Consider the following 22685-nt stretch of genomic DNA (forward strand, 5'->3'; position numbering starts at 1 on the left):
ATGAATGCGTTTAAAATTGCGCCCCTGGGCAATTATAAACGGCGGTTAAATCGTTTAAGAGGCTCTTTACATTTTGCTGACGTTTAAAAAGAATGGATGCAGCGCAAGCAGGTAAGCAAAAGGTGATTTTCGTTTAACTGCGCCCTGAGAAACGGGCTAGTTCAACGATTCGATAAGGAGACAAATAAATTAGGGTAAAACTAGTGGTTCGCACCAGCAAAAGTTACTTTTTGCAGAGGATGCTGGTACGCAAATTCAGTTTTATGCCTGCCTCTTACAGTTCTTTGTTGAAATAACACCTTCCAACTCTTTGAGCCTAAACGTCAGCTTATTTAATGAAAACCGTTTCCAGTGCCTAAGAAATACACACGAAACTGGCTCATGAGAATTTGCAAAAATAATATGGCAGGATATTTTAGTTTTCTTTAGAAAATCCCGGCTTTGACAACTAGAATTACAACGTAATACACACGCCTTTGCTCTTGAAAAAGAAATCAGCCTTGGTATGCAGTTTAGTAACGGGTTTATGAAATCTATTGTTGAATGCCATCTAACGTATTGCATATTGTTGAAGATCCGTATCAGTGGATAAATTAATAGTGTTGTTATGATCAGAAATTAAACCGCGACTACTAACATCAACATGGTTATTAATATAAGTGTCAATAAATTAATTCCTGATTTGAAAGTGTTTAGTCTCGAGTCATAGTTGGACGCCTTTATTTTAGAAAGGAGCTCTCTGATGCTTTTTGAATAACGACTCAGTGAATTCTGTCAGGGAAAGTTTTTAAAACTCACCATTTGAAACAAATGTTTAGTCAAATATAGTCAGAAATTACATATCTTTGCGAGCCTTATATTATTTACCTATAATATTCTGCGTAGTAGTACATATATATTACTTTTGAAGGATGCATGTTAAATCTTAGTACTTGTAAATGAAAAGTAAAAATGTTGTAGGTGTGTGTGTATATATATATATATATATATATATATATATATATATATATATATATATATATATATATATATACACACATACACACACACACACAGTGCGTCTTCCAGGGGAATTTACAGTCTCAAATAAGTCTCTCATTATAAATAATAAACCAAAACGAAGACTTGCTGCTGTTTTTATGTTCACAGAGCTAGTTCATCAGTCTTCATGTGCAAAATATGCAACTTGTTTTTTCTCCCAGTAAACCATTGGTTGCTCTCTCATGTTAATGAGACTCACTCCAATGAAGGAGGTGATCCTGACACTTTTATTATAGCACTTAAGCCTTTGACAACTCAGGAGCCACAGAGTTCAGGTAAGCAGCTTGAACCCTAAAATCAAACTGAATCGAACATTATTAAGATCCAAACACTGAAAAATAAGGTACTTACAATTACAATGTCGGCTGTATTTTTACATTTATTCAATTTTTACAGTTTTCCAAAACACACTTTACCTCAAGCAGGATTTGTACATGATGTAACATTACACATCTAAAGAATCTTGATTTAAGCTTGAACTACCAAATATACGCTGACTTAAGCTTCATTTTTATAATTTGCAGAAAACTGCATTATCTCATGTTATTTGTCATTTTAAAAGCACCGAAAACAAGAATGTCTTGTTTGTCTTGCAGAAGTTGTTGTGAAAAGAAAGCGTGGGCTACCAAAAGGCTCACGCGAAGAAAGTACAGCCAGAAAAGGTGCAGAAAATGCACCCACGATCAGCAGGAGAAAGACTCTCAGAAACTCCACCGCTGGTGGTAGCTGAAGAGCCCATTGAGGATGGCAGTGATCTGGAGTGCAAGAAATGCAATCGGCGTGATTCAGCAACAGGCGACAAATCTCTAAACACATTTGCTTCGTTAGGACTGAAAGAGACCGCTGATGATGAAGAGTGTAATGGTACGAATTCATGCCGGTTAATGTTGTAGCTCTTTCTGAATTGCCACATTATTTCACCTGTCGACTTTATTGCCCAGGTAATAATGCTGATGCAAATAAAATCAGTGATGAAGAGGAGGAGAAGAGAGGACACCAAAGAAAGCTCGGGCGATGCGGACAGATAAGCTATCCAGTGCAAAGGACCTGAATCAGCAAGCGCCAACAAAAACCCTATTATTAGTGTGGTCCTTACCAGTCACGAGAGGCCATGCCTGGTGAGATGTGCCTATTTGCTTTAAAAGTTGAGTGAAGCATTTCAACTGACTTTACGCTTTGCTTTATTGCAGGTGCCTCTAAGATAGTTCCTATTGAAGCAGCTCCAGCTGAACCATCCACTCAGACTACTGTTGCAGATGAAGGTTCCCAAGAGGCAGCAATGAAAAGGGGATACCAGGAATATGCCATTCAGCAAGCTGCTTATGAAGCACCCCTCAAATCAAACAGGTTTATATTTCATGATTCTTTCCACATTTGAAATGTTATCTTCAGATTTACAAATCTAGAGAAATTATTTTAATTATTTTAATTATTATTAAAGCAAAATAGAGTATTAATATGTGACCCTGGACCACAAAAGCAGTCTTAAGTAGTATGAGTATATTAGTAACAATAGCCAAAAATACATTGTATGGAAAAAAAAAAGGATTTTTCTTAAATACCAAAAATCTTTACAATATTAAGTAAAGATAATTTTCCATGAATTTTTTTTAATTTTCTTACTGTAAATATATTTAACTTATTTGTTTTATTAGTAATATGCATTATAAGAATCAGTATTTGGAAATGTTTCAATGCAATTATTTTCTAAACAAAATCATAGAAAATTTTAGTAAATATATTATGGAATTGCTAGACATGACTTATTTTAAATATATATTTATAAATTGATTGATTGATTAATTATTAATTTATTTAATCTACCACTAACATTTTATCTCTAAGCAGTAGTCCAGAAATTATGGAAAGGTAATAAATGTAAAAAAATTATAATTATAATAATTTATTAGGTCAAAATATGTAAGACCCTGATTAAAGCTACTTGACCTACAAAAGTTGTATGCTCATTTGTACTGATCTTGTAAAATTATTTGGCACAATGATATTAATAAAACATATTTCTTGTTACAGATTAGGACAGACGCAGCTTAAAATCTTCACATGTGAATACTGCAATAAAGTCTTCAAGTTCAAACATTCATTGCAGGCTCACTTAAGAATTCACACCAATGAGAAACCATTCAAGTGCCCGCAGTGTGACTACGCCAGCGCTATAAAGGCCAATCTTAGCGCTTCACATGCGAAACACACCGGGAGAAATTCAGCTGTGAGCTGTGCTCATTTAATTGCCTCAGCAAAGGACACCTCAAAGTGCACGTGGAGCGAGTGCACAAGAAAATCAAGCAGCACTGCCAATTCTGCAAGAAGAAATACTCTGATGTGAAGAACCTTCTAAAACACATCCGTGAGACTCATGACATGAACGACAAAAAGGTGCAGGACTCCTACAATGAGTACAGCCTCCAGACCAGGAGGGCAAAAGACAGCTTCTGTACAACTGTCAAATATGCGACCGGAAGTTCAAGAATGAGCTCGAGCGCACCGTCCATATGATGGTTCATGGCAACAAGAGACCCTTCAAGGCGAACTCTGCGATCACGGCTCGACTAAATTTCCAGCCTTGCAAGCCCACATCCGAAAGCATCCCTTCATCTACGTGTGTGCAATTTGCCAGGAAAATTCGTCAGCTCTGTGCGACTTCGATCCCATCTCAGAGAGTTGCACCAAGAATCAGATGAACCCTCTGCTTTTGCAGACTCCATCAATTCCAGTTTTTGCTTGCTCAAACCAGGCGATGACATTCAGAAGGACATGTTGAACCAAGGCGAGCTTAAGATCACAGAAGAGCTGTCGCAGCTCAACGCGCCAGGAGTTGTTAACCACAGAAATAACTTGCATGGTTCAAGAGGACCTTCAGACTCAATGCTCTGATAGTTTAGTGGTGAGTCAGACCTTCTTATACAGACCTCAAAGGATGAAAATCCCATTTCAGATAGTATAAACATAAGCCAGACACATCTGAAGCAGGACAAACACAAGAGATGGCTTGTGAAGATGAAATAAATGTCCCACAACTTCAAGATGATCCAATTAAAATGGAGTGCAGTTTGACAGAAGATCAGAATCCTGCTGGAGGACCTTCACCTTTAACACCAGATAAAGCACAAGCGCACTCTGAGCAGTTAATATCAAAGGATACATTTCCTCAAAGCGAGGAAGAGGCGATTGTTCCACAAACTAACGTGAGATGAGGACTTGCTCAGTTCAGAGCAAGAAGAGATATCTGCTTTCAAGCAGATTGTAGAGCAGATGCAAAAGCGACAGCTTAACATGGAAGTGTTTGAACAGATTCGGAAAGTGTACGGAGACCTTGAATGTGAATACTGTGGTATGAAAATCTAGTATCTAATACAAGAATGCACATTCCTGTTCCTGGAGATCCTATTATCTTGCAAAGTTTAGCTCTGATCAAACAGCTGAACCAGCTAATTTAGTTCTTCAGGAACCGGTTGATAATTGCAGACAGTGTTGTAGTAGGGTTGGAAATTAACTCTGCAGGTCGGCAGATCTCCAGAACTAGGACTGGCCATGCGTAATTGATTATCTATGAATATGAATAACCTGCTTTTTAATTATCATATTTAACTATTGTCTTTCTATAACTCTTTGTAACAGGTAAGCTTTTCTGGTATCAGGTGCACTACAATACACATGTGCGAACTCACACGAAAGAGCACCTCCATTACTGTTCTCAGTGCAATTATTCCTCCATCACTAAAAACTGCCTGAAGAGGCACGTCATCCAGAGGCATTCTGACATCCTACTGAAGTGTCCCTCTGAGGGATGCCAGTACTGTACACCTGACAAATACAAGCTTCAGGCTCATCTCAAAACCCATTCAGACATAGTGAGTGTTCGTAGTCTGCTTATCCTTGAGATGTTTGGCGAAATTGCATCTTCATCGGATCTTATTTATTTCACATCGTTAGGTCAAAAGAAGTTTTACATGCCCAGTATGTCAAGAGTCTGTTCCTGAGGACAAAGTTAGAGCTCATATAAAAAGCAACCATCCAGGTAATTACAAATAAAACACTCTCAATTACCCACAAGAGCCCTAAAGTAATGAATGTGCTGTTGCTGTACAGATGTGTCTCTGAACCACATCTCGGAAACGTTGGGAATACGTGTGTACATGTGAAAGGAGTGATCGGAAGCAGGCCTCCAAATGCCCGTACTGTGATTGTTTCTTCACAAGAGCGGAGCAGATCTTCAGCAGCACATATGGGCTCATGAAGGTGGGTTTTATGTCTTTTTATTTTTATTTTTTTAACCTTGTCATCAATCGTATGCACTTAAATTCCCAATTGTAATTCACTTTGGATAAAAGCATCTACAAAATGACTAAATGTAAAAGAACCACCTCAGTGTACTGATTTTGTTCTGTTCCTGTCTCCAGGACTGAAACCGTACAAATGTTCACAATGTGATTATGCTTCAAGAAGTAAAAGCAACCTCAAAGCTCACATGAACAGACACAGTACTGAGAAAACTCATCTTTGTGACCTCTGCGGAAAAAAGTTCAAGTCTAAATGCACTCTGAAAAGTCATAAGCTCATGCACACAGCAGGCGGTGAGTCTCTTTCTCTGTGTTTAATACTGCATGCAGTGTTATTTATGTTAAGCTTATGTTCCTCAGTTGACAAGGCTTGCATAATCGGACATATGCAAGAATATCAAACTATTGTCTGAGTACTGCAAGGGGATGCTATAGGGGTTATGGAAAACATACAAACCATATTTTGACAGTAACAAATGAAAAAACTAAATATGAAAATAATTTTATGTAAAATACTACCATTCAAAACTTTGGGGTCATTCATTTTGGATTACCAAGGATGCACTTATTTGATGACAATTAAAATAAATATAAATAAAAATCAAATTAAAAAAAAAAATCTTATATAATGGTATAAAATCTGATAATAAAAGCTGAGAATCCAGTCTTCAGTGCCACATAATACTTCAGAAATCAATAAATCACCGATTGATGAAGCTCATAGCCCTGCAGAATTATTTTCATATTTTTGGATGTGTGTTTCTCTTACAGTCTAGTATTCTGTAGAAAATATCTATTTTTAATCTATTAATTAAACCTTTTTCATATTTTATGTGAAACAATTATTGAATAATGTCGTTGAAGAAATGTGCACAAACTAAAGTGAGAATGATTTATTAAAGTAAGAATTATTTAAATTTTGAGTCCATTTTGATTTCATGCTGATATTGAATATATATTAGAGGCTTTGATTATTTGTGGTATTTTTTTTTAATACACTGCCAATGCTATTTTGTTATGTAGGAAAACAGTTCAGATGTACTGAGTGTGACTTCACTGCTGCACTGAGACCGCATCTCCTTCGTCACATGGAGCAACATGCCTCTTTCAAAGTAACGAAAGACATATTTTTGTTTTGTTGTCACGTGTCCTACAGTCACCACCAAAGCCCAATGTTTTGCCTTTCACAGCCGTTCACTGTGCGACTGCCACTATTCGTGCAACATTTCAGGTTCACTGAAAAGACACTATAATAAGAAACATCCCAACATTCAGTACATCAATGCTGGAACTGGAGTGTCCACTTCAGAAACTGTGACGGAGCAAGGCAAGTCTTTCCAGTCTTAACCGTCCAACATATATGCTGTTGTTTATTACTAAACACACAGTGTTGTCTAAAACTGCATGAGCAATTGAGAAGTGTGTGTGTTATCAGGTGGAGTCAAATGTCCTGTGTGCAATTACGTTTATGGCACTAAATGGGAAATGAACAGACACCTAAAGAGCAAACATGGTCTCAAAGTGGTGGAGACTGACAGTCTGGGGCTGAATCAGTGGGAGGTGAGTCTCCATTATAATTACATGTTTCATTAAAGTAAAGACAAGTCATATTTTTACAGAATGCATAAACAACAATATATGTTTACCCAAAGTGCTGTACAGTAATATTTAGAGATATATGATATATTAATAGTAAACCTATAATTCAACCAAAAAATCTGTCACTAATCTTGTCCTCATGTCACTACAAACCCATAAAGCTTTAGTTAAAGTAAGATTTTTTTTTTGTACAAAATCTGAGAGGGTTTCTGTGTTTGAAAATCCAGATAATAAAAACTTAAAAGGTACTTAAAAGGTCATATATTAAAATCTATTCGTCATGTAAAATGATTCTATCTTACAATCTCTTCACAAGACTTGGTTTAGACAGTTTGATTCATTATATGAGGGCTTTGTGACTTTTTTGGGATTACCTGGAGGTAAAATGAAGGGACAGAAACTTTCATTAAAATATCTTAGTGTGTGTTTCAAAGATAAACTAAAGTCGTATGGGTTTTTGGAATGACGTGATGTTGAGTAATTACTAACTTGAATTACATTTTATAAATTACTTTATTTACTTGGACTCTGACATGCATAATATTTTCTTACTGACAAAACAGTGCATGATTATTAAATTTCTTTAATGACGTTTTCTAATTACTCCATTTGCTCATGATGTTATTGTTGTTTTGATCCAGGTCGTGGAGTCAGTGGAGGAGCCGCCATGCAGTACCTTCACATAGCTGAGACTGAGGATCCACAGGAACGGAGACGGCTGTATCAGCTCTGCAGGACCTGCGCTTTAACACGCAGAATGGTCAGAAACGTTGCTTGACAGAAATACAACAACAGTTCAAGAAATGAAATCCATGTCTAAACTCCTCGTTTGTGTTCAGGTGTTGTGTCTACGTCCAGCGGAGACAGACTAGACCCAGCGTCTGTCAACATCCTGCAGCAGATCATTGAGCTGGGCTCGGAGAATCACGATGCTGCTGTGGCTTCTGTGGTTGCTATGGCTCCTGGTACAGTTATCATTGTAGAGCAGGTACGCGCATCGATAGACCTCTGCTTCTGGAAAGCTGCCCGCATTTCTTTGAGTTTGCGAAATATAATCTACACTCATTGCTGTATGATTATTGTGTATGAATTGTGAGGTTTATTGCCTCGCTGTGTTTGGTATCACTTTTATGGACACGTTAGTAACTACCTGTAATCAAACGATAGCTGTGCTATTCAACATTAATAGTGTCTATATGAATATAGAAGGGTCATGACATACTACAGTTTCACAAAGTTAATTTTTAAATGAATGTTGACCAAATCAACATTTATTATATAACAGAATATTTCAATTAAGTGTAGTCTTTATATTTACATATTGGGACAAAAATGTATGGTTTTCATAAAAATATTGTTTTTAACACTGATAATTACAAGAAATGTTTCCTGAGCACCAAATCAGCAGAGTTAAACGGAAATGTTTAAAGACCATGTAATAATAAACCTCAGCTGCTTGTTTTTAATGCTGGGTTTAATTAATCACCTTGAATCGCTTATGTGTGAGTAATGTATTTATGTATTTATCCGACGCCAGGCATTTGCGAGAGTCATTTTTGTGGTCACATTTTCAATTGATGCGCTTTTGGATCTCTGAAAGTAGCAAAATGGCTTGCAGCATGATGAGCTCCACGAATCCTATACTTATAAAAGTGTTCGTGTTTATCCTAGGTGGAGGAGGAAGAGCCTCAGACCAATCATGCCATGATGATCCAGGATGCACTGCAGCAGGCCACAGTGGGCCTGGGGGAAGAGCACCATCTAGTGGTGTCTTCAGATGACATGGAGGGAATCAAAACGGTTACAGTGTATACACAGGGGAGGACGCGTCCCAGTTTATAGTCTATGTTCAAGAGGCAGTTCAGGAAGCTGTGCAAACTGAGGAGACCACCACAGTATAAAGCATAGTAAGATTTTTAGTTAGTTCAAGTGTTTTGCTATAGTAACTAAAGTTACTCCTGTCAGGCTCTGAACAGACTATTGCAGACATACCTAGAGGTTATAGGGACCTATTTTGCACAACTGTTAATAATCACAAATAAGCAGTAGCAGTGAATAGTCATAGCCTTGCGCTTACAAAAACATAGATGCGTTTCTTTACTAGGGGACTCAGCAGCAGCAATAAGTTTTAGGTCTTTGCAAAAATCTTGAGACCTATCACAGTAGATAAAGCAAATTGCACAGAATATATTTTAGAAAGTAGAAGTATTTTTTTTTCGTGTACTATCGTTACCTGCAAGGATAAGTATGTATGTAACAGAGTTACTGTGTGACTCTGGCCTTCTCCACATTTTTATATAATACTCCCATACAGTGTATGGCTATCATAATAATAAAACCAAGTTATTTAACGGGTGGTGTTGAGTTTTATTCACTTTTGTTTTGGCCAGTAAATGACTGACTTATCTACCAGCACAGCATTTTATTATTAATTAATAATCAAACAACATTGGAGCCCATTTACTTTTTCGCCTAAGCTTGAATATTTTTATTAACCACTTCTATACAACAAGTAACCAAAGATGTGATTTCAGTGTCTGCTGTTGTCCTCTTCCATCAACTCTGTGACCTGGCTGTCCTCATCACCATCCTTCTCCTCTTTGTCCTCTTTTTGAGGCTTCTGACAACAGAAAGTCCTTAGGAGTGATATCATTATCCTTCAGCCATTTAGACTTTTTCTTCTTTTTCTCTATGAGTTTTTCTTCCTTATATCTGCTAGCACATCCAGCTGCTCTTGTGTTAGTCCTCCAGCGGCAGGACTCTGCGTGAAGTGTCTCTTGCCCCCTTCTCTCGTTTATAGGCTTGATCTGTTTGTGCAGAGCATGCGTGATCCACACCTCTAACAAAACAGGTCTTTTCATGTCTTCAGATTCCATCAGCTGCAGTCTGGCCCTTTTGAAGATTGAGCACATTAGAAATTCACTTTAAAAAAAAAACTATTGATTTAGTTTATTAGAACTAAATTCTTCTTACCCGACATTGTTGGTAGATAAATGATTTATGTTATCTTCATCTAGACCAAAATCTGCCTTCTTGAGAAGGTTGTCGATCTAATTAGAAAAGAAAATGATAAATGTAAAATCCATCGTTAATCACTATTAAATATATTATTAAAAATAACTTGTACTTCAGTGACAGCAGCATATTGTTTGTCTCTGATTAAAACCACAGGCGGAACATTGCCAAGGATTTGGTGAGAGATCAGAAGGTGCCTGTAATATAAAGTAAGCCAAATTATGGAAATCTTTTTTTCAACTAAAGTAAAATACACTATGAAAGATGCATACCGTATGCGAGGAGCACATTTATTTAAAGCCTGCTGAATATGGCTGTCTTGTTGAGCTGACTGACTCGTCTTCCAGTATATTCGGCAAGCAGAGAAATCTGGTGACAGTGAAACCTCGCGTGGACAAGAAGACAAACTGTTTAGGAAGCACTGAAAACAACATTTGAGAAGAAAAGGCTAATTTTTCCCACTCTTGTCATTTCAAAACTTCTACGTTTTTGTCCATAAAATGGACATATTATATTTTGGTTTGTATTCTACAGAAGAATTAAAAAGTCATAAATTTTTGGAATGGCATGGGTGATGACAAAAAGTTCATTTTTGTCAATGTTGTCTTAAATTGCACAGGTATATTTGTAGAAATAACCAAAAATACATTGTATGGGCCAAAATTATTTTGATTTCATGCCACAAAACTATATTTATAAATATATTTAGCATATTCTATATTATATTCCTACCGTAAATATATATAGTACAGTACTATGCATTGCTAATAACTTAATTTGAACAAGTTTAAAATAAAATATTCAAAATATAAATTGCAAATATTTTTTTGTACCCTCAGATTTCATATATTTAAATATGGCACATACATTGTGCCATTCTAATAAGCCATAGATCAAATGAAAGCTTATTCCTTTTTTTTTTTTTTTTTTTTTTTTTTTTAAATAAACGTATTCAGGTTTCGGGGTCCAGAATCAAACATGTGATTATTTAAGGTAAGGGATTTTGGAAGCAAGAGGATATCCTACTTTGGAGATCTGCACACTGTGGGAACTGATCTCTGAGTTGAGCTCATAGGAGCTCAGCAAGTCCACCACTGCTTTGTAGATGATGATATTGAGAGTCCTCACACGAACACTGTCCTCTTTACTTCGCTTTGATGGTTTCAGAAAGCTGAGTTGACTGACCGCTGAGGCCTGGATGGGCAAACCGGGAAAAAGTCCAGTAATTGAACCGAATTTAATGCGTAGTCACACTGCTTAGTCGTTAACGTATGCCATATCTAGAGTATACAGTACTGAAAACGACAGTACGTTAAATTAAATAAACACGTGTATTTTAAATATATATTTAGAAGAACTCTTACCTGCGGAGGAGAGTCATACCATTGTTTCTTCCTGTAAAGAACAATATCATATAGCATCACGCAACTTTATAGTCAAAACTGGCGTTACTTAGTTTATTAATTATACAAAACCGTGACTCGCTTCTTTTTGTTCAACATCTTCATCAGTTTATTGCCTCCAGACAGACAGGCTGAGCTATGAATACCAACGTTACTTTCTTTCAACATACCACCCAAGGACAAACTCTGTCTCTCCGGCCGGACTGTCATTTTATGGATCACACTGGTTAATGCCGTCGTATATCGACTAATTGTGCAGTCTTTGGAGCAAACAACTCTTCTGACAGCCAGCATGATCACCAGCTTAATATATCTTTACACTCACGCTAGTTTCAGCATCGACTGCATTTGTCTGAGGGCGAAGGCTAAAGCAATTGAAACCAGATCGGGTCGATCGACGATAGGCTACTCTCTCGTGTGCTTTGGGTTTAGAAATTTTTTTTCCTTTTCATTTTCTCCACAAGCAAGCTATGAATTAAATTTATTAGCTACGAGGTGAATCCCAGCATTACAGACATTTATGAAAAAGCTAATATTGATAATTGATACAGAAAAAAAGACAAAGTTAAAAGATTTGGGTGAGGTAAAGATTTCTTCGAGTAATAGTTTTTCAACAGGAACTTCAATGTTGATCATTTAAATAATATTTTTACTGATAAAAAAAAATCATCTTCAACAAAAGCATATACAATCAATTTGCACCATCATAGCTCACAGTAGATCTGTCCTTAAAGGTTTGAAACACCATAAATTAAAAAATGTCAAGCCTAAATCACAAATTGTGAAGCACGTTTTCAGTAATATAGTCTGTTTACAAACAATGGTCTGATTCCTCAAGCATTCATATTCACATTTACTTGTCCTCATAGCAACAACATAGTTAACAACTTAATTTAAAAAAAAAAAGCTGTTTTAGTTTTAACCATGTATAATATATGTAATGACAAATTAAACATAAAATACCAATTTGCTAACATAAAGAATACCCTACTTGTTCAGTCACAACTAATTTATTTAGTAAACCACACATCTGTAATATTTAGTCACGTTTATTCCAAGAGGCAAATACAACTGCAAACTTTAAATAGGACATGGAGGCACTTGTCTTTTTTCACATCTGAAATAATTACAGTGTGGTTATATGAAGGCGGGGGAAAAAAAGGGCATGAAAACACCATAAAGTGTCCCTTCCTGTGATACAGCTATGAAACGCTGCCTAATCTGCCAGTTAGTAGTAATAATTAACCAAGTCTTCATTTTCTGTACAGTTCTAATATAAAATGTTAGACGCAGAACTATTTCACTACAGACGTCCCCATATGTATATTACATTTAAAAACAAACAAACAAAAGTTTGACCTCTAATATAAAAGATGGGAAAGTGTTTTTTTCTTGCAATAAAGATATGTTAAAAAAAAACGCCTTAACGCCATCATATGAACTATATACAACAATACAAAAACGTAGAGTGTAGAGTCTTTTCAGCATTGCTGTAGGTTCCTTTTTTTCCAAATATACTAATGCCAAAAAGCAAACCATCTTATAAATGTGTAAATCAAGTATTTTTAAATAAACATTTTGCAATGGTTTACATCCTAGTGTGAACATGCTGCATATAAACATAATTCATCTAACAAACTGTTCAGCCATTTTTACAGAGGCCGTACCTCTGAGATGAAGAGGCCATGTTCCATGTCATTTACTTCCTCTTGTTTAACAGTTACCCCTGGGATGTAGAGGTCATGTCCCATTTCTTTTACATCCTCTTGTTTAACAGTTACCCCTGGGATGTAGAGGTCATGTCCCATTTCACTCACTTCCTCTTTTTTAACTGTGACTGGTACCCTGGAATGAAGAGGTCATGTGTCATTTCATTCATGTCCTCTTTTTTAACAGTTACCTGTGGAACGAGGCCACGTTGTTTTACCTCGCCCAAGACCTTTTTTTTAACAGGCTTCGACTCTGGAATGAAGAGGTTGTGCTTCACCTTGTTCACTTCGATCATTTTGAACCCGAGACGTACACAAACCTTCTTCTTCTGAATTGCTTTTAAACACTTGGTGAGCTTGCTGTTGAAGTGAGCCTTTACGTCAGCCTTGTTTATCCACAAACGAGAAGCCAGCAGTTCAATTTCAGTCTTGGTCACGTATGGCTTTCTGTGGAAGTACTGCGAAAGGAAGTCTTTTCGGTCCTCGAACGACGTCATCTCCATTCCCATTGGTTCTAAGACGAGCTTAACTGGCATTTCTGGGACTTCTACCTTTGGAAGTTTAGAGTTCCTTCTTCTGCTCTTGGGAGTGATTACTTCTCTCTTTGGCTTAGCAATTTCGAGGCTCTCCTGACAGGCCACGTCTGAAGAACTGGCCATCTGAGGAGAATTACATAAATCACCCTCAGGGCGTTCTGTTGTATCTGGATTCAGTTGCCTCTCAGCTTCCTTGACGGCTTTGGGAGCACAACGGCACCGTTGCACGTGAATAGAGATTGTCTTCGGTGTCGATTTTTCGGTATACACCCCGAAACAATATATGCATTTGTATGCAGGCGTTTTTAGTATTGCATGAATGGTGGGAACGATGTGGTGTTTCGTTTGAAGATGGCTCTCATAGTCCTCAGAGTTCTGGAGTTTTACTTGGCAAAATGGGCAGGCAGTAGGTGTCGTCTTTAGCGCTGTTGCGTATTCTGCCTTGTCCGGATACATTTTTATGTACAGCTTATCTTGAGAGCTGGTGACTAGTGCAAGGTTGAGCTCTCGGTTGTCTAGAAGATCTTTGGGCACGTCTGTGTTCAGATTAAAAGTGTTGAACATTAGGTTCCCCTCGTCATCACAGTCGAGGCTAAACTGCTCTTTAATGTAATGTCGATTTTCCTTGATTTTCAAACTGTGCTCTTTATTGGTGTGCTCCATGATCTGCTTGAAAGAGTAGAACATCTGAGGACAGAACAGACACTTCAAGCCATGCAACAAATGCTGGAAAATCCCCTGCTCTGTCAGTAGAATCTTGCACCTCAGGCACTTGACTGTGTGATTGTCGTGTTTCTTCAAAAATGGCGCAAGCACGGCCAACTCATTTGGCACCGAATTTCTGTTTATCGCTCTCTGAACTGTAGGCATGAGACCAGCGGGCACCAACGCTGAATTTGTAGGTTGGCTGATCTGATTTGGTGTAAGTACCATTTGAGCAGGACCGCCGTGAACGGGAACCGTGACTTGAACGGGTGCTAGAGTGTAGGTTGGGACACCGTTGACTTTGTTGCCTGTGGGAATGAGACGCACAGACTGCGAGGCTATGAGGGGAGCTCTGGGAACCGACTGGTTCAGATGAAGACCTTGAGTAACAAGAATTGGTGACCTCACACCCATTTCGCCCGGAGGTTGACCTGGGCGCCAGGTGGAAGAAGAACCTGCTGTGTTGGATGGGTCTGCGGTAGCCTGGGCATGGCCATAGTGATAGGTACTGTCTTAGGAGCGCTTTGCTGCATGTTTGGCAACATCATATTAATGGGCTTCACTACTGGAGAGGTAGGCAGGACTTGCGGCATCCCGCTGGGGACTCATGGATGCTGTGCGTTCTGAAGAGAGGCAACAGTCGTGCCTGACAGTAAAGCTTGCGTTTGTGGAGACAAAAACATCTGCCCTGCACCAGGAGAGCAAAACAAAGCAGCGGCGCTGCTTGGGCCTGCCAGAAGAACAGTACCGTTTCCATTTGTTTGTGGCATCTGCTGTGGCACATAGTTGGGCCTTGCGAGCAACGTGACCTGTTGCATTGCTTTCGGCGCAAGGTTCAGCAGATTCTGTAGTCCAGCCATTTGGTTTGTGCAGTCTTTTTTTCGATTATACACGGCATTATTTGCCAGTGCAGGTCTTTGTGCTTCTCTGAACTCAAAATGTGATAGAGTAAATGTTCAATGGTCTCTGCAGGCAGTTTGCACACTTTGCAGTGATATTTCACTGATGCCCCGTCCCGTATCCGCTGACCGTCAGTCTTTTGCTTACTGTCCGAGCCCAGCCCAAAGTAGCGATCCAGCATCGCAGCATAGTGGTTGACCAAGACGTGTTTCTTCATCACATATAGTAAAGAGTCATGATAGCCACAGGTTGCGCACGTGTATCGGTCATCGGCAGCATCAGCGAAACTGTAACTGACACGGTTTTGGTGTGTGAGCCAAAGTGTGGCTAGGGTTGCTGTAAAGAGGTATACGATGGGTTTTTGACGGGAGCATGTGGAAAAACTGGATGTGTTGCTCTGTGACCTTCGGAGCGCTGACAAACGGGCAGTAGGGGCACATTAACAAACAGGCCACATCCAGATCATTCCAGTGACAGCGATGGATGTGACTTCTGAATGTGGGTACTGACCGGCTGGAGTACCAACACAGACTGCAGCACAGAGCTTGGCTCCGGTATGGATGCTGAAGAACAAATGTAATATTGTGATTAATATGGCATAAAATAATAGTGTGCACAGCGTAAAAAAATTGTATTCCACTCAAAATGAAAAGTTCAACTTAAATTAAATTAAATGTTTTTAAAAAGAGATTTTACAGCGCAACATATGTCGTATACATAATCACCTTTTTTTTTTCTTTTTGCCAACATGGCCATCAGTGAAATCATCCCATTCCGTGTTGTCAAAACTTGCATCACCAGCATCAAAACATTTGTATGTCTGTTGGAAATAATACAAAAATAGCATTAGCAGATATAATAGTATTTGTGTATTTTATCACTGACTTGTGAATAAAGGAGACACTAAAAATGAAAATATCGCTTTATTATATAAGACACATTTATTATTGAAATAACATTTGTCATCATCTAAACCTCATTTAAACTAAATGTAAAAAGACTGAAATTAGAATGCACAGTCAAATATGCAATATGAATTGACACTGATAATTAAATAAAAACAACACTGATCTCAGCTGATAATTAAATTAACCAGTTAACATATAGAAATGACATGCTTTCTGGTGACATATTGCTGGACTTCTTCAATCATACTTAAATTCCACCTCTTCCTTATAATCGACTCCAAGATCTGCTTCCATAAAATTAACAACCTTTAAATAGAACTAAATCCCCGCCCTAGATTTTTTCCCCCACTATAAGTTTCTGATGTATTTCACAATATGGAAGAAAAGAGCTGTCTCCATTATTTCATAGAACTTTTATAGTAGGATAGTTTCAGGTTTTTTTTTTTTGCCAGTGTGTTCTTTTTGCTGTGAAAGTTTTTAAAGTTCTTTAACTACAGTAATTTGGTAAAAGTCGCACTAAACTGTAATGCGGTCAAAACTTGATACTGTATACGGCTATCGAATAATCAGCGCCTAAGAACGTCCGTCAGCCAATCAGAATCGAGCATTAAACAGATGCGGGTATAAAAAGAACATAACCTCTCGTTACCTCCAATAAATCTTGACACTGCTGCATCCCGATGTCACACAAAATACTTTTGACGCGTTTCCTCGGACGTCTGAGTTTTGTCAGGTTCTTCACTGGAATCTGATACATTTTGCTGATCCTGTAAATGAAAACTAAAAAAAATAATACGAAATATTAAATAGCCTGTCAAATCTTAACCTGTATCTGACGAGAATCTAAAGGACAATTAAGAGATCTCTAAATGAACATATGACTGGGGCCTATAACATAGTTATAATAAATATAGCTAGTTGTAACTATGTACCTAGCAAGGTCTGTATTGCAAACCATCCTCTGACACATCATATACACTTTTTAACCAGCCGTGGATTTTAAGCGGTATAAACGCAGAAAAGACCGACATATGTCATTCATAATCAGAACTGTATTAATGCTTAAACCTGTGTGTGTGTGTGTGTGTGTGTACCTCCAGTACTCTGGCACAGAGCTGCGATTGAGTGGATGGATGTCTGCGTGCGCCCGTTTTCTTCCGGCGTCACTGGAAGGCGCGCAGTACGGAATGAGCTACTTCATCGCGTGAAGCATCCGGGTTGCGTTCAATCCGCCTTCCTCGGTGCGCTGGTGATCGTCTGTTGTTATCCGAACGCGGATTGCCCACTTTTGATTGTATCTCACTAAAACATCACCCCACTCCTGCTGAAAAACATGGCGTACAGGAAGACGGGAAGTGACGTTTTCTGATTTACATATTGCATAGTGCAGGTCCACCAATGGGAGAAAGGTGGGCTGATCTTGCAAAGTTGATCAAAGTGATGGTCATTGGCTTTTGGAGCTATCCGTGAATCCACGCCTGGGGTCCTCACCTGTGAGTGATGTAGACTCACCTGTGGCACAACAACGCCTTCAGAGGGGCTTTTAGGGGGAGATGGATTGATTGATGGATTGAGTGTGACATGGTGACGAGGAGGCGATAAGAGTGGTGCATGCTGTCTGTTATGATATGGAGAGTATACCTGTTGCTGTTTAGGTGGTCTCTTGCATCACTGCTGATGTCGCCACAGCATTTCAGTTCAATTCAAATCTAATGACTTTATTCAGTGAAGAACATTTATGAGAACATTTATGAGAACACCTAGAACACGCCTGCATTAGGGATGTCTCTAAAGGACACAGAAAGCCATTTTATGGATGGGAGGTCTATCCATTGGTCCCTGTGAATGCAAGGACCTGAATGGACCCCATATCATTACGGTGCCCATGATATTCCCTGACAGTTTGAGAATTAATTTTTAAAGGCAGAACACTGCAAACTTCATTTCACGCAAACCAACACTCACAAGTCATGAGAAAAGTTTTGTGAATCCTTTCTTGGCCACTTACTAAATTCCTCGTTTAAACTAAAAGAGATAGGTCACCCAGAGGTGATAATTCTATAATGATTAAACCCTTATGTCATTCCGGACTTGTGTGAACTTCTTCATTCTGCGGAGCATGCATTTTAAGACGTGTCTCAATGCTTTTCTTTGTCCTAGCAATGGAAGTCAATTGTAACCAAAACCGTTTCCTGAAAATGTCTTAATCTACATAAAATCATTCAGGTTTGGAACAGCATGAAGGTGAGTAAGTATTGAGATTTTATTCATCCCGTTAGTTCACTAGCCTTGTTAGCTTTATTTCACAAGTGTTGTTCTGTCAATATAAAACTAGTGAGAAGAACAGCCGAATGGATAAACACAGCACTGCTGTGCGCAACGTGATTGTGTCTGTGTAGAAGATGCAACTTTTTCCACAACTTATATTGATTTTATTTTTCGTGGACAACATTGGCAAAGAGTGTATGAGATGCATGTGAGGACTGTCTCTGACAGCCAGCATCAACCTGTAGCTGTCAACACCTGGGAAGGCTCCGGCTGCTCCTGGACGAAGTGCTGGTGAGGCCAGCAGAGGGAGCTCATCCGGCCGTCTGTGTGAGTGCCAGTGATGATAATGCTACAGTATATACCGTAAAAAATACAGTGTTGAGATGTTTACTACATTTTTAATGCATATTTAATTTATCGTAGGCATGGTTTATTTAATGCTATGAACTAAAATATATATTTTTTCTACACAGGCCTGGAGGCGGAGCACCAGATCCCAGCCTTCACTCATAAACAGGTAACATCCGTTATTGTATCCAGTTATTATATGCATATTTTATTTAGTTGGTGCACATGTAACTAACATTTTATGCACATTCTGTGTTTCTGTTGTTGTTTTTAGGTGTCCAGCACAAATGTTAAGAACAAAGAACATAAGTCTCATACAACAAAAAAGCATTCGTATTAAAAATACTGATCAAGTTCATTATACTAATTTTATGTTTTGAATGTGGCCATGGTTCATATTCAAATGCAAAATGTTTTCCTTAATTGAAATAAGCTAAACAGTTCTTGAAAAGACTAAAATAATTTAAAAGGAATTTATTTAGAATTTTAATTGCATAGAGTCAACAGAAATCATGTGTAACTTTTTCTGTTATTTTATGGATTTGTTTCTTACAAAACCCAATGCTATATATTTAAAAACACTACTTTATACATTAATAGCCATTAACTGTAAGAGATTCACTAATGTTAGTTTAACACATTTAATCAACACTTCGGTTATGTTTATACCACAAATGCATGCCACAAAGTATCTGAGCAGAGTTTGCATTTATTTAAACGTAAAATTACAAAAGTAAAGATATTGTCATCAGTCACCCACTTTCACTCATTCCAAACTTTGATGATTTTCTTTCACTGTGGAGAGTAAAGAAATATTTCTCGAGACATACAACTGAATTCATTAGTCACCATCAACATCAACTACTAACATTTTCCAAAATTCCTTAATTTTTTCAAAAGAAAATCATTCGGGTTTGGAATGAATTAAAAGGGGCTGAGTGAATTAAAAATTTTTTTATTTTAAACACTTTTTAAAGGCTTTTCAGAGTATATTTTTATGCTGGACAATACGAAAATTCCTCAACATGCAGAATCCACAGTAATTTTAAAAAGTGATCACGATACTGCCATGTGAGTAATTACATATAGAGTAATTTATAAATTGTAGTGTACAGTTTAAAGCGGGTGGCGTATTTTCATTTTATTTTACAAAACAACAACAATTCCATCTTCCTCCATTGCCCCCTGGGGCAACAGTAAATGGCGACTCAGATCTACGTGCCACGTGTTTAGAATATCATGTGTACTGGAGCTTCCCTGTCTGATGACCGGATTACAGCCGAAATGCTGCTGGGAGGTCCGATGCCTGTGAAGAGCGGCGCTATGGTCAGTGTGAGCTGTATGAGCGAGACAAGGCTGAGAGTGATAGGACGCAGCCGAAATGAGTGAGTTGGGCCATCTGGCAGAAACTTGAGGCCTGTAGGAAGTATTAACGTAAAGCTGAGAAGAATGAGAGGGTGCTGAAGACCCCTGATGTCGGGACCGGTGTTTGATGGGGCTCTCGACAACCACGTCTGCATCCTCTTCGCTCTCAGAGCCATTACCTAAACCATAAGCTTTCATTATCATAGGTAGCCCTGGATAGCTTATGGAGTGCGCACTATCAAAATAGTGTCCCGAACTTGAGGAACTGCAGCTTTTTCGCCTTATGTTGTTATGCTGGTTTGCAGGTTTCACCGTGATGATGAGGTTGTGGCTGTTGGCGATCATCATGTCGGTTACCTGATCCAAAGACTTCCGCAAAACATCAATACCATTCACTTCCAGGACCTGGTCATTAATGGCCAGCAGTCCCGTGCAAGCAGCCAGTCCTCCAGGAACTATGCGGGAGATGAAAATGCCCGGAACCTTTTCCAGACCGTACGGAGTAACCCTGACAGTGGTACCATCGCGAATGTAAAACCCCAGAGGTCTGTCTGAGCCCTGGTGATACAGACGCACTCTTCTGTGGCATTCTGGTATGACGTCCACATCGATGATGGACGAAACGGGCCGGAAGTTCTGTGGCATGCTGATCTGGAATGGGGTTTTTCTCTGGCTGACAGGTTTCTTTCGTTTTGTTGCATCTTCAACACCTATGATAGCCTGGTCAGCTTCCTCTGTAAAACAGTGTGGGAAGAAAGTTGAATTAAGCCTTTTTGTTTTGCAGTTCTGAAATTATGAAATCATTTTTTTAACTTAAATTTTAGTGTCATCACCTTTAGCTCTGATGTTGTCTGTAGAAGAGACTTTCAACTTGAATTAATGAATGGAACTGCTAAAAATTTTAGCTTGTTAAAAAATAAATACAGATGAATGTAATAATTTTAACAAATTAATTAATGTCCTGATGGAGTAAACAAATTCTCCACTAAATGTATATATGTCTAACTCTGATTATTTCTTTCTTTTAGATTAATTTATTAATTCTTTATTTTTATTTCTGTTTATTCTTACATTATTTTCAGAATTACGCTCACATTACTGTGGCACTTTAAGAACTCACATGATCTAGGACGGAAAGCAACAAGATAATCTACAGTATCTGACAAACAAACACACCACAAGGGAATACGAAGCAATTATACTCAAGTACATGATTTCTAACTAGATAAATTCCTTTTCTTCATTTTCCTCTGCTTTACGTAGATCAAACGGAAAGCTAAAAATGCCTTGATTAAATGTGTCTGAATTCAGAAAGAAGTCTTGTTTTATTAGCAGAAGAATTTATATCCATGTAATATATCTGAAAAATAATGCACTTTGGTACATACAAACATTATAATACTTAAGTTGCCTAAAAAGAGTACATAAACGTGTGTGGGGCAAAGAGTATATTTAACAGAAAACTAGAGATACTGTATTCATTGATTTCCCTTCTCCTTATACCTTGAAGCTGAATGAAGATACGCAGTAAAGACTGTGTGGAGGTCACAGCTTTGTAGAAGTTGTCATCATTATTGATGGGCAGCAGCTCTCCTTGGACATCAGCATAGCCGATAAGGACATCCATTTGCCATAGGTGATGTAAACGCACAATGAGCCTTTGAAAGTCTTTATACCTGCCAGGCTCAGAGCGGTCCAGGGAAAACCTCCTGAATTCTGCACCATACTAGAAAGAGAAGTGAAATTGTATGAAAATGATTTCAAAACACAATCTCAATAACACTTGTATGTTCTACCGGACAAGATCAGTGAACGACCTAGGGCTGCATTCAAAGAACAGAAACAATGGACATATTTTAGAAGGACCCGTTTCTGGATATTGTGTAGGTTTTGATTGTTTAAGTTATTGTTTACAAAGGTATTTCCTTTCGGTCTAATAATAATTAAGCGCCAAGATAACCACTGGGAACGCATGAAAGACACAGGAAATCTGCGAATGAATTTTAAATCTGGAAGAAGAATATGTAATTCCAAAAAGATTCAATAAAGTCTCATAAAGGAAACGCATACCGCCAAAAACAAAGATAATGTGAGGTAATATACTGAATAAGACACATGCTACGGATCTGTTGTCAGAATAAAAGTACAGACGTCAACTTACTTTACTTTTTACCTCGAGGACCGAACAGCAACGCAGAGACTGAGACTTTCTGAGCGCCCGGTTCATGTTGTCCGATGAGCGGTCAGCGAGCCACTGACCGCCAGCCACTCGGGTTTGGTTTGGTTCGGCTCAGCGTGACAAAACAGCGTTACGTGTTCTCATCACACGATGAATGGCTTGTTAAGAGACAGGACAGCACGGAAACTACACTTCCCAGGCGCTAGTGTACTTCTGCAGTACATAGTATCGGCGGATCAATTAGATAAACACGCAATGATTTATTTGTGAGACAGCTGACAAAATTAGTGAAGAATGAATAGATAAACAAACAGAAAAATACACACACACACACACACACACACACTATATGAACAAAGGGACAGGAAGAGAGAGAGTGGATATAAAAATGTATATTCTAAGACGTAATTA

The 22685-nt window shown here is 38.3% G+C and overlaps 1 protein-coding gene, 1 long non-coding RNA gene and 3 pseudogenes across 2 annotated transcripts; 2 read left to right on the forward strand and 3 right to left on the reverse strand.

Moving 5' to 3' along the window:
* Nucleotides 1-2152: 2152 nt before the first annotated feature.
* Nucleotides 2153-8780, forward strand: LOC122360847 (annotated as a pseudogene).
* A 686-nt stretch (nt 8781-9466) lies between these two features.
* On the reverse strand, nt 9467-11729 carry LOC122361073 (annotated as a pseudogene).
* A 1064-nt stretch (nt 11730-12793) lies between these two features.
* Nucleotides 12794-17385, reverse strand: LOC122361074 (annotated as a pseudogene).
* A 733-nt stretch (nt 17386-18118) lies between these two features.
* Nucleotides 18119-19290, forward strand: LOC122361097. The gene is made up of 4 exons (XR_006252852.1): nt 18119-18358; nt 18575-18709; nt 18856-18899; nt 19005-19290. It is a non-coding gene; the product is annotated as an uncharacterized LOC122361097 (long non-coding RNA).
* A 133-nt stretch (nt 19291-19423) lies between these two features.
* On the reverse strand, nt 19424-22540 carry LOC122361095 (partitioning defective 6 homolog gamma-like). Its single transcript, XM_043262054.1, has 3 exons — nt 22257-22540; nt 21599-21821; nt 19424-20829 (listed from the first exon to the last, which is right to left on the reverse strand). The coding sequence occupies exons 1-3, from the start codon at nt 22320-22322 to the stop codon at nt 19877-19879; spliced, it is 1242 nt and encodes a 413-aa protein (XP_043117989.1). The 5' UTR covers nt 22323-22540; the 3' UTR covers nt 19424-19876.
* Between the last annotated feature and the right edge of the window lie 145 nt (nt 22541-22685).

This window comes from Puntigrus tetrazona, chromosome 16 (genome assembly GCF_018831695.1).
Source record: "Puntigrus tetrazona isolate hp1 chromosome 16, ASM1883169v1, whole genome shotgun sequence".
NCBI classification, from domain to species: Eukaryota; Metazoa; Chordata; class Actinopteri; order Cypriniformes; family Cyprinidae; genus Puntigrus; species Puntigrus tetrazona.

Excerpts from the sequence above, each read along its gene's own strand:
- LOC122361095 (XM_043262054.1), bottom strand. The coding sequence starts at position 22,322 with ATGAACCGGGCGCTCAGAAAGTCTCAGTCTCTGCGTTGCTGTTCGGTC. Across the intron at positions 21,822-22,256 it reads TCCTCGAGGTAAAAAGTAAA|TATGGTGCAGAATTCAGGAG; the intron begins GTAAGTTGACGT and ends TTCTCTTTCTAG. Across the intron at positions 20,830-21,598 it reads TATCTTCATTCAGCTTCAAG|AGGAAGCTGACCAGGCTATC; the intron begins GTATAAGGAGAA and ends ACTGTTTTACAG.